General features: G+C 49.8%; 1 protein-coding gene across 1 annotated transcript in view; it reads right to left on the minus strand.

Annotated features, from left to right (window-relative positions):
• The window catches only part of MAP3K9 (mitogen-activated protein kinase kinase kinase 9), an 80,611-nt gene that overhangs the window by 7,937 nt on the left and 60,401 nt on the right, over nucleotides 1-12,273 (minus strand). Inside the window, exons 6-11 of the mRNA XM_007184380.3 lie at nucleotides 10,063-10,303; nucleotides 7,890-8,012; nucleotides 6,469-6,622; nucleotides 3,778-3,846; nucleotides 2,220-2,332; nucleotides 196-1,002 (exon numbers count right to left, since the gene is read on the minus strand). Coding sequence (XP_007184442.2) covers nucleotides 196-1,002; nucleotides 2,220-2,332; nucleotides 3,778-3,846; nucleotides 6,469-6,622; nucleotides 7,890-8,012; nucleotides 10,063-10,303 — 1,507 coding nt within the window. The remainder of the gene's footprint in view (nucleotides 1-195; nucleotides 1,003-2,219; nucleotides 2,333-3,777; nucleotides 3,847-6,468; nucleotides 6,623-7,889; nucleotides 8,013-10,062; nucleotides 10,304-12,273) is intronic.

The following is a 12,273-nucleotide window of genomic DNA, read 5'->3' on the forward strand; positions in this document are numbered from 1 at the left end:
CTGTCTGTCTGCTCTCCCTCCTCAGGGAAGACCCCCTGAGGCACAGGACAGAGAGAAGTCGGCCACCTCCCGCGGCCCAGAGCAGCCTGTCTTGACTGGCTGAGCCAGAGGAGAAACGGAGCTGACCCCGATACCTCCACTCCTGGGGGAAGCACGAAGGCGGGCAAGAGGAAGAAGGCGGCGGGCAGGCCTCACCTGCTCCAGGGCTGGGGCTCAGCCCGTTGCTGGAGGGGCTCCTGCTGGCTCGAGGGGCCGCCGGCTTGAGGGCCCCATCGGAAGGAGTCCGCCGGTGGGCGCTGGGCTCAGCGCGGGGGGCCGTGAGGGTGACATGGGTGGGGGTCAGGGACTGCCTCGGGTCTCGCTTGAAGCGCTCCACTCGGACATTGACCAGGGGATTGCGGGTGCAGGGGCTCAGGGGCGGGGCCTCCCCAGGGCTGACGGGCATCTCGTACACCACGATCTCATCACTGTCAGAACGCAGCAGGGAGCGGGTGGAGTTGCACTCGGAGATGGAGGAGAGAGAGAGCAGCGTGAGGGAGGCAGAGGGGTCTCCTAGCAACAGCACGGGCTCCTCCTTCTTGAAGAGCTTCCGGGATGGGGGGCTGGTGCTCCGACGGGGACGGCTGGCTCTCTGGAAAAGGCCCTCGCGCCTCTTCTTCTCCTCCCGGGCTGGCGGCTCGGGTTCCTCCGGGGGGAGCAGCTGGCACTTGCCAGCTTCCAGCAGGTCACACCCGAGGCCCGTGGCCGCCAGGACGGCCCCACAGCCGAGCAGAGCCACCTCGCAGCGGCGGTGGTGGGGGCCGCCCCGCTTGAGGCTGTTGGTTGGCGTCAGCTGAGGGGTACTGGTGGCCGAGTTGACTGGGGTGGGCTCCTCGTGGACGCCGTCGCCGGGGGGGCCGTCCCCCTCCTCTCCACGAGGGAATGGGATGCAGAGGTAGGACTGGTTGGATGACGGCTGTGGACGACTCTCCCCAATCCGTGGACCTTCGCTGTCCTCGTCCTCTGCGAAGATGAGAGGAGTGGAGGGGAAACAGAAAATGGGAACCAAGCGGCAAGAGTAAAAACCTGGTCCTTCTCCCCAACCCCAGGCCCCTGGCTTAGTGCCAGGGATGCAGACGTTGAACAGTCTGAGGTGCAGGACAAAGAACCAACAGGACTTCATGCCTCCACACTCAACTGTGACCAACGTGGGGAAATCACTATCCACTGCACAGCCTGTTTTCCTATGTGCAGAAAAGACGATCTGCTAATTTGCTCCTTCTGTCGTAGGGACCCTCAACACAAGAAGTGCGGTATGAGTTTCCTAGAACAGATAGATCCCTAATTATTTTACAACTTGAAACTGGAAGGGACCTTGGATTTCTAGGATAATGGCCTACAGACTTGTCTTAAGACTAGTGTCCTGCAGGACGTCCCTGGTGGCCCAGTGGTTACGACTCTGCGCTCCCAAGGCAGGGGACCCAGGTTCGATCCCTGGTCAGGGAACTAGATCCCACATGCATGCTGCAACTAAGAGTTTGCATGCCCCAACTAAGGAGCCCACGAGCCACAACTAAGGAGCCCACCGGCCACAACTAAGGAGCCGGCAAGCCACAACTAAGGAGCACACCTGCCGCAACTAAGAGCTGGTGCAACCAAAATTAAAAAAAAAAAAAAAAAAGACTAGTCTCCTGCAAAAGATTAGAACCCCCTGCATGGGTGAAGGCCCATCTACTCTATGGACTGACTTATTATGATCTTGGAATTCTAGAGAGAAGAGTACTTTCTGAGAGAGCCTGGAGAAGGCCTTACCCATTCAGTAATCGCAGGGCAACACTGGAAAAGCTTCCTTGGAGGAACACTGTGGTGTCTTCTATCACCATCTCCCATTCTGTGGACTCCCCACATTAAAATACACAGAAATAGACCCAGGAAAGGAAACTGCCTGATTCCAGGCCTCCTCCTTCTTCACTGCCCTAAGGAGGCTATAACTGGCCCCTTGGGATAGGAGGCCAAAGGCAGGTTCCATGGCAGCAGTAGTGATTTGAGAAGACTCAATGGAATGGGAGTAGAGCAAACTGAGAAGGAACAAGCGGGGCCGGGGGTGGGGGGACCAGGAGTTGAGAAAAAGAGGAAACACCCCCATGAAGCAGTACTAGGGGTCCTTCAAGAGTCCGAGAAGCTTGGCCAAGAATTCCCTGAGGGAACAGGGGGAGAGTCAAGACAAAGGCAATACTTACCCATCTCCATAAGGCTGGTGAACCCTGGCAGGGCTGGACTATTCCTCGGCCCCTTCCCCAGGTTGGGGGCACTGGACGACCACTGTTTGTATCCATCTACCAGGGACTTGAGGCTGAATGAGAGGAAGTGAGGAAACTGTGAGAACTGGTTACTTCCTTTACCCTCAGCTCCCTGGGCCTATGGAAATGCCTCTCCCTGTCTGCTTGATTACAGCAAAGCCCAAGAGCCTCGGGGTATAGGCAACAAGCCTTATTGAGCCCACCCGCTTCATTAGCAAAAGTGCACATGCTCTAGGGAATGAAAAGCAGAGACATAACCCACCCCTCACATGCTGCTGCGGAGCTGTGGGAAGACCTGCTGGGCGGGCTGGCAAGAGGACAGCAAGAACAAGGACTGCCCGGCACTGGCCAGGGTCTTGCCGAAGCCCAGCTTAAGGGGGAGGCAGTCGCTCCGCAGGCGCTGACTACAACACACTGGTGACGTTAGAAAAACTGCAATGCTGAGATTTGCAACGCAAGGCAAGCACCGGGCAATGAGCTAGCAGAGATGGGCCAGGCCAGACCACTCCACTCACACCCTTTCTCGATTTCTACTTCCAAGCTTACGGCATGCTTAGGCAACTTTCAAAGCCATCCATGTTTCCAAAACAAAAATCAACCAACAAAGCTGCACCAACCCAGTGCACTTTGGGACAGACCTATGTGGGCAGTACATAATGCTGGACTCGAACCCTCGGTTTGTTTGGGAATGGAGAGGAAAATGACGGGAGCTTGCTTTCAAAACCCTGTAATCAGCTCACCGTGGCAAGCCAGTAACTCCAAGGTCACTGACCGGGTACCCCGCCAACTCTCTTATAGGACAGGGGCATCAGAGGCCCAGAAGCACTGGTCTTTCCCCTAAAGGATAGTAAAGAAGGAGGACTGAGGAATCTGTGGGCTATGACTGCCCTGGAGATACCAGTATATAACCAGGGGTGGCTCTCCTTTCAGGGCTAGAGAAAGCCATTCAACTAAAGCCCACTCTTCCCAGCCCATCTTGAGGGAGGGAGAAGGACCAACTTCTTCCCTGACTGCAGACCTCTGTTTCAAGTGCTATCAGAAATGCCACTGAATTAAAGTACCTTCCAGCCACCGGTGGTTTCAACCAAAATACACAGCCAGAGAGAAGCGTACTGCCCAACCCACAGCCTGAGACTTCTCACTGGAAGCCTCATAACATCACCTCCAGCTCTGGGTCCAAGGAATCCAGATCAGCAGAGTCAAAGCCAGTGCTGACGACCAAAGGATAAACAGCCATGGACTGTCTCCCTAAAACTAAGGATGCTGGGAGAATCCCAACAACAGGAGTGGTCAGGGGAGCAAGGAAATGTCAAGTCAGACCAACACAGGAATTTTCCCAAGGTGCACGATGGTACCGCTTCCAAAAAAAAAAAAAAAGAAAGTCAGCATGGCCCTGGCAATAATGAGGCTTGATTCTGCGAGGTGCGCTGTGAGGACAAGGAAACGGAGGGAGGGTTATTACCAGTACATGTGATGAGAGGGTGAAGATTAGACTCACCCCAAGTGGAAATGTGGAGATTCTGATGGGGTACTTAAACCATTAGCTTTCTCACGTCTCTGAGGGGATCTTCAATGAATAAAGAGAATCAGTAGCAGGCAACAGTGGGTACATGCAGCTCAGCCTCTCCCACATGAGAACCCTTAAGGCTGGGCTCCAGCCACGTCGCCAGCTGCCCTCCCCTGGTCCGGTCAGCAAAGCCCCACACCATGAAGGAATCTTTTTTTTTTTTTAAACTTTGGGTTTGTTTGTTTGTTTATTTTTATTTATTTATTTATTTATTTATGGCTGTGTTGGGTCTTCGTTTCTGTGCGAGGGCTTTCTCTAGTTGCGGCGGCAAGTGGGGGCCACTCTTCACTGCGGTGCGCGGGCCTCTCACTATCGCGGCCTCTCTTGTTGCGGAGCACAGGCTCCAGATGCGCAGGCTCAGTAATTGTGGCTCACAGGCCTAGTTGCTCTTCGGCATGTGGGATCCTCCCAGACCAGGGCTCGAACCCGTGTCCCCTTCATTGGCAGGCGGATTCTCAACCACTGCGCCACCAGGGAAGCCCATGAAGGAATCTTAACAAGATGACCATGCCGGAACTACTACAGGCCCAGGACCTCCCAATCTGTGGGACAAACATCGCTGAGCAGCCACAGCTTAATTATGGGGGGCTTGTGAATCCATAGATCTCCACTGTCTACAGACAGCGCATATGTTTCCTACAGATATGTAACTACTTTTTTAAAGGATGGAGATGCAAATTCACTTAACATTACTGAATTCAATACAGCTTTTTATCATTACATATTTTCTTCAGTCAACAGGGACTAACATTAGAAATAGTATCATATAGAGGCTCTCAAAATTTCCTGACATGGAAGAGGTCTTTTCTTGAGACTGGATGGATTTTCCTTATTTCATCAATAGGAACTGAGAATCATGAAAAATGAAGTCACATATTTTGAACTGCTTCAAAAGTTTTGAGGGCAAATCTATGTAAGTTAATGTAATGTAAGAAAATTCCAAAGTTAATGTTTTGTGTAATGTGAAATGCAGTTAATTTACTAGCAAGACAAAAAATACCTTTAAATGAAGCAGAACCAGAGAAACTATTGGGATCCAGAGCCAACCTGGTAAAGCCTATCTGGAAACACACTAATGTCAGAAATGCCAAGGGACTCAGGGTGACGGAGTTCCTCAGGCCCAGCTCAACCCTACTTCTAGCCAAGGCTCAAAGGACAAACTGAGGAGTGCTTGTACCTACAGAACTTAGTATAGCAGAGCAACCTGCAATCCCCAGAGGACTGAATCACTGAATTCTTATACAGCTTAGGCACTCTGCCCTATATATCTAAATATTCTGTTCCAAGGTAGCTAGTGATTTCCAAAGCCTGGCTTCAAAGAGGCCATCCTTCATGAACCAACCTGTTATTTTCACCTTCAGCACAGATCTGACATGGGGAAGTAGATTTTGGACATGAAATCTTAGTATTCAGAGAAATACCAAGGCTAGTTACAGGTTCAGGGCACCTCTAAGTCGAATAGTCAACCTTAGAAGCTCTTTGAAAAGCCACTACAAAGGATGAAGGGGGCCACTGCTAATCCTCCCACTTGGAGAAGTCAAGAAATATGGTTCTAGGTTCTAACACAAGAATAAGAAGTATATCCCATGACATGCGTTCTTCGAGTATGAAGGAGAATTGCCTGAGAAGCACGGACGAATCATGAGAGCAAGTATTTACATATGCTTACTACGAGCCAGCCCATCTTCTAGGGACTTCCCAAATATGAGCTTATTCATGATCACCTCCATGAGACGGGTATGGAGAGAATCCCCATTTGATAGATGAGAAAACATAAGGTCCCACAGCTGGGCATGGAGGAACCGGGATTCACACCCCGGCAGCCTGGGCTCAGCATCCATGGTCTTCACTACTACACTACAAGCAACTGCTCTGTGAAGGACTAGGACCCCTGGGTCACAAGCCCACAGTGAGAACACAAGCACATCCAAGGCACCAGGGCGTGCCACGTGCTTTGCCTAGAGGGGGCACTCATACACGTCGGCGTGGCTAGGGGGTGGGGTCATCAGGAAGTGCTAGTGGCCCCGGAGTCACCTCCAACTGCACCTGCAGGGCTGGGTTATTCTGCCTGCCCCTGCTTCAGGATGAGCCTCCATTCAAGAGGCGTGTCACCTCTGTCCTTCCTTCTCTTTCTCCTGGGCAGACGTTTTAAGGGGAAGAGCCAGGTGTAAACAGAACACTCAGGCTGAACTCCTCACACGCAGTGAATGCTTGGACTACTTGCTACTCTGAACAGGAGGCCTCCGGGGCTGGGCAAACTGTAACTCATGGGCTAAATCCTGCCCATCACTTGTTTTTGTACAGTTTTACTGGAACACAGCCATGCTCGTTCATTTACGTATTGTCCATGGTCTGTGGCTGCTTCGGTACTACCCCAGTGGGGCTGAGTAGTTACTACAGAGACCACGTGGCCCACAAAGCCTAAAATACTTACTATCCGGCCCTTTATGGAAAAAGTATGCCAACTCCTGTCCTAGGAGGTTCCAGGGAACAAGGAGATTGGAAAACCCTATTGTAAAGATCAAGAAGCTTGTCATTTCTCTGAACGCAGCGAAACACGCAACAGAGAAAAAGGTACTCCACATCATATTTTTAAAGGATTTCCCATCATCTGGCTCTTACCCTTCGTCTCCTGAGGCAAACTCCTTCTGACCAAGTGTACCTGGCCCCCACGTCCGTCCCTTCTTCTTGGGGGCCCTCTTCTCCTCCTCTTCCCCCTCCTCCTTGGGGACGACACAGCTCCGGCCCCAGGTTTTGCTGCTTTCGCCTGGTGTCACTGTGGATAACAAAGGTCGAATGGGAGCTGGAAAACAGAGAGGTCCCCCCAAACCAGCCTCTCCCCGACCGGACACACACACTCACATAATTGGAGCTGCGGGGGATAGTCAGACCTTGTCAAAAACTCTGTGCCCGAGTGGAGCCTGCCAGGCAAGTAAAGGAGTTCCCAGCCACCACTCACTCAGTGCTTTCAAAGTACCAAACGTGAGAAAATCTCCTAGATTCTCCCGAGTCCAGCATAAAGTGGGCACTCAGGTCGGCCAGTCACCAGAGCTCCAAGCAGACCTGACTTAGGAACATGTTTTGTTGCCGGGGACTGGCTTGGGGGGCGAGGGGGGCGGTGAGGAAGTAGGTGAGAGATAAGGGGTAAGGAAGATGTAGAAGTGAAGACATTTTGGTAAGAAAGTGCTGGAAAGGCAGAAAGTGAGGAATTCAACACTGTGGAGAAGGAAGTCAGGGGTAGGAGAGGGGGAAGGAACGGGCCTGGAGAAATATAACAGATAGGAGAGGAGGTGCCTTCTTCTGACCCTGATACCTTAGAGCAAGGGTTGAAAGCCAAATGCTTCAGAGACTGGCCTTATATCATAAATGAATGGAGTGACCCAATTACCAGAAAACAGGGAGTTGAGGGGACTGAGGCAAAATACAGAGCATACGATAAAAAGAATCCACTGATTTGATTTGATTTTTCAAGGAAAGCCAGAAATCCAGGTCTTGGGTGGGGGTTTTGACGAAATCTCTCTATCTTTAAATTAGGGCATACACACACTTTACATATATGCATATATGTGTGTTTGTATAAGTTCTTTTTAATAAACACTGTCATAAAATAAAATTGGTTCAGATTTGGCCTATCATAAAGTAGCTGGCAAGTTTACCTTGGAACCTACACTTTGACAAAGCCCTTTCCTGGGAAGCATGGAAAAGAAAAACCATGATGCCCCAAATATGGCAGCAAGTGCACAAGGTCCCCAGGCCAGGGTACCTTCATCGCATCCCAAATTGCTTTATAATTCACTAAAGAGCCCACTGATACCCACAAACCCCTTTGCTGGTATCTGACTAAGAGTGAAAGGGTCAAGGTCATGGAGAGAGGAGGTGGGGGGTAAGGGTCTGCGTACACATGTGCATGTATATACATATTGTGGAGGAGAAGTGGCAGAGTTATGGACGGAGCCAGCCTGGACCAGTCGGTGGCTGGACAGAGCAGGGGACAGGTGCCCCTGGTGTGTTCTGGCCCCAGCTAATTTGGGAAACAGCCTCACACTGGATGGCTCGCAGGCGAGGAATGATGGTGGGGCTTGCAGGAGGACTAGAGCGGCTGTTGATGAGACTCTTCCTTTTATCCATGGTGGGTGAGGCCTGTACCGTGAACTTGTGCTGGAAATCTGCTTGGGGAAAGACAAACAGATGTGTGTGCATTAGAATTTTCCCATTATCAAATTCCTATGAGCTACAAGGATATATACTGTAACACAGGGAATACAGCCAATATTTTATAATAACTATAAATGGAGTATAACCTTTAAAAATTGTGAGTCACTATGTTGTACATCTGAAACTTGTGTAATATTGTACATCAACTATACCTCAGTTAAAAAAAAAATTCCTATGAGAGAACTGACACTTCCTGGCAGGCTTGAGGGACAGGCCCTATTTCCTGAGAAGCTCCTTTTCACCTGGGAAATGTTCTCTTTCAGAATCATTTCTTTTTCCCATAGGGATGTGGCAAGATGGACGTATGAAGAGAAGGAAACTTCATTACCCAAGTGAACTTCATTATATGGTTTTCATAAAGCCGTCTATATAATGTACATATGTCTATATAATGTATATAGGTGTAGCAAGTACGTGCTTAGAATAGTTTTTAAAAATATCATGAGAGGGCTTCCCTGGTGGTGCAGTGGTTGAGAATCTGCCTGCCAATGCAGGGGACACGGGTTCGAGCCCTGGTCTGGGAAGATCCCACATGCCGCGGGGCAACTAGGCCCGTGAGCCACAACTACTGAGCCTGTGCGTCTGGAGCCTGTGCCCCGCAACAAGAGAGGCCGCGATAGTGAGAGGCCCGCGCACCGCGATGAAGAGTGGCCCCCGTTTGCCGCAACTAGAGAAAGCCCTCGCACAGAAACGAAGACCCAACACAGCCAAAAATAAAATTAATTTAAAAAAAATATCATGAGACCTTGTCGATTATTCTAGGAAATCTAACTTAAAATTCTCCATCTTATATAGTCTATCCGTACACGCCTCCTTTTCTCAGGGACCAAAGCAGGGAGACTGATGCTATCGCTAAGTGTGGGGTAACAGGACTAACCCACAGAACCTGGGGAAGTGAGGGAGATGCAGTTAATGGTCCAAATTCTGATGTATTCCAAAGGCATTTACAGCACACATGAGGAATGTAAAATGCACATTCTCTGAGTTTCTGAGCTTCATTCTCCCCATCTATCAAAAGGCTATAAGAAAGATCTGCATGTTTGCACCTAGGTCTCCCCTCTAGACTGTGATCTCCCTGTAGGTGAGCTCCATGGCTTTTCTATCTGCTTCCTTAGCACACAGCAAGATGCTGGCATGTGCCAGATGCTCCAGAGGTGCTTAAAGACTCTGTGTTGCCTGAAAGGAAAAAATTGTGCAACGACACATTCACTGAATTTCACTAGATGGATTCTCTTGTCTGTACCTAAGCCACCATCCCAGTGCTTAAAATCATCCACTACTACTCCTATTATGCCATTTTCCCTTGGTTCCTTATACTTCTAATAAGCTTGCTTCCTGGGGCCTTACAGACTCAGAATACAATGAACTTTTTTATTTACATAACACACACCTGAGTACTCACCTACCTCCGTGAGTATGTTACACCCCGCAGAGATTCTAATTCATAGTTTCATATTTCTTTGCATTTTCCCAAGGCTGTACCTACTGCAAATGTACCTTTGTTCAGCTAATGTGTTTCTGAAAGGTTATGTGTAAATCAAATTCTTAAACGTTCATCCTAATCTCAACTGCACACAGAGAGCTAATTATTTACAGAAACCCTGAGATGAGTTATTTTGCAGACTCACACGCACATACACACGTACCCTGGGATTTTTCTCCCCCAGGGACACATTCCTTCTCCAGGGTTGACTAAAGTGAGATGTGCCTGTGTGCACGGCGTGCTTCCAGCAGCCCGGACTGAGCCCGCCTGTCAGGCCTGTCACATTCATGGCCTTCCCCTCATATTCTGAGTGTAGTCACACCACAAAATCCCCCTGGAAGGCGGAAGCTGTCCAGCAGGCCAGGCTTTCCACGGAATAGAACGGACCTTCTTAAACCGGCTCCGTGATGAGCCCTGGGGGTCTCACGTTTCTGAGCTCAGTCCCCAGTTCCCACAGACCCCCTGCCACACCAGCCTCTCGGTCCACTCCCACTTCCCCCAGGTCCCCAGCCACCGACCGGAAGGGAGGCTGATGCGGTTTCCGTCCTTGAGCTTCAGTCGGTTCTTCCTGAACTTGCCCTTGCGTTTCTTGACCCGGGGCTTCTCCTGGCACAGCTGGTGAATGATGACGTTGAGCTCCCGCTCCAGGATGTCGATCTCCCGCTCGGCCAGCTCCTGCTCCCGGCGCCGCAGGAGCTCCTCCTGGTTCTTCTGCTGGAGTGCGGCCCGCGTCAGCTCCTCCTCCCAGGTGTGCAGCTCCTGCCAGGCAGGTAGAACCATGGGGGGGAGGGGGAGGGAGGGGGCGGTGTGGGGGGCAGGTGGTCCATGCAGAGGGCGCTCGCCCCTGGGGGGCCAGTGCTCACGGCAACCTGGACAGCTGTCCTCCAACGCCCCACGCTTCAGTCCCCGGCGGAGATGGGGGCTCAAGAGCTGGCTGGAAAATGAACACCCGACCACCGCAAATGAAGGAAAGGCAGGCTCAGAGGAGCCATCCTGAGGATACAGCTAGAGTAGCCACAGGCCAAGCCCTGGAGACGGGGGCTGATGGTTCCCTGTGCCCCTTGATTGACTGATCAAAATTACCTGTGACCAGGAAAAACGATGGCGTTTGGGTAGAAAATATAATCATATTCTCAAATTTTACAGATCTGGTTCTATTTTGATTTTTTTTTTCTGTTACATAAAGGAAAGTTTCTTAAAACCAGAGCCAACTTAATGTGATCTAGCTTAAAATGTGTGTGCTGTAAATGAATCACCCTCCAGGCATCGCCTAACATTCAAATGAAAATAAATATATTTCCAGGGTGGCTGTTCAAAAGGTTCGTGAGGCGCGTCACCTAAATCTTTGTTCACTTGGTGAGTGAATCCACTGAGCGTGTGGTTTAAACTTGCATCTTATCTTAAAGGACAACCATTTGCTCTGGAAGGATGGGGACAGCACAGCAAAGAGAAGAGAGAACATTTCCTGAAGTCTTTGCCAGGCACTTTCTCTAGAAGGTGGGCAGAACCTCTTCCCTCCCTCCCCTGTTTCCTCCTGCATGAATTTACAAATGAACTCACCATGGAATTCCTGGAAAGAGGTGGGGGCTTATGGCATCAGGAAATAGGAGAGAGCCCAGGAAAGAGAACAAAGCATGCGTATACAATTTAAACATGTGGACTCTAAACTGTTAACACTGGTTACCGCAGGCCTAGGATTGAAGTGGGGTGGAAGCGGAGGACTAAAACTTAGGAAGCTTTCATGTCAACAACCTGAGAGAACCATGTCTAAAAAGGGAGAAGTTTTTTTCAATAAAGCAGCCAGAGCAACACTTCTGTGGTTGAAATTCAAAATTCTCAATGAAATGCTCCCCTATAAGAAGTCATTCTGGACTAGAACAAAATATAGAAATGGAACCCAGGGCTAGAAAAAAGTATGTGAACACATATCGGGGAAGCAGAGCGGCAGGCAGAGAGCAGAAGAGAAAACAGAAACAAAATGGGAATAAAATATTCTGATGAAAGGAGTTTTCCATTCAACTTGCCTTCTATTCTCAAGAGTATATGAAAATGACCATAAAAATGACAGAAAGGAGAAAAATGAGAAGAGGATGAGCACCTTGAAAGTTGTCTGGTACGTGGTAGGTCCTCAGTAGTTGCTGATTAACTGTTGAGTCGATGAATGAATGAGAGAAAGAAGGAGGAGGAGAGAGAAGACAATTTTATAAATGCAGTCCTTCTTTATGGGAACATGGATTCATCACAGTGCCCGAGAAATGAGCTTGAACTTTTGAACTTCTCCTTCTTTGATGAAATAAGCCCCACACAGATTAATTGTTGTGCGCCCTCCACATCCTCGGCTTCCCGGTCCCACTGCTTTGTTTTCACCATCAGAACAAAAACACATAGAAGATTCAGAAGAATTATTCCTGGTTGGTTATTCTGCTGCTAAATGGGAAAGCTGAAAATCAGTTCGAGCTAATCTCAGCCTTCCTAAGTCCTCTCTCCTGCATGCTCTTGCCTAAGGGATGGCTTGGGTTTAAGCTCCTTCCTTGAAGGGAACTTGAACCCCAGCCCAGAGACCAATCCATCCTCACATACACAGAAGCAGTAGTAGGTTGAGCCAACCTGAAGAGTGAATCACGTGGGAAAACAGGACATTCATGGAGTACTCAACTATGGTACCATATACCTGGAAACCCTCCAGCGTGGTAAATCCCCTCCTTGCGAAACACCTATTTGGGTATCAA

Source organism: Balaenoptera acutorostrata, chromosome 3 (genome assembly GCF_949987535.1).
Source record: "Balaenoptera acutorostrata chromosome 3, mBalAcu1.1, whole genome shotgun sequence".
Lineage (NCBI taxonomy): Eukaryota > Metazoa > Chordata > Mammalia > Artiodactyla > Balaenopteridae > Balaenoptera > Balaenoptera acutorostrata.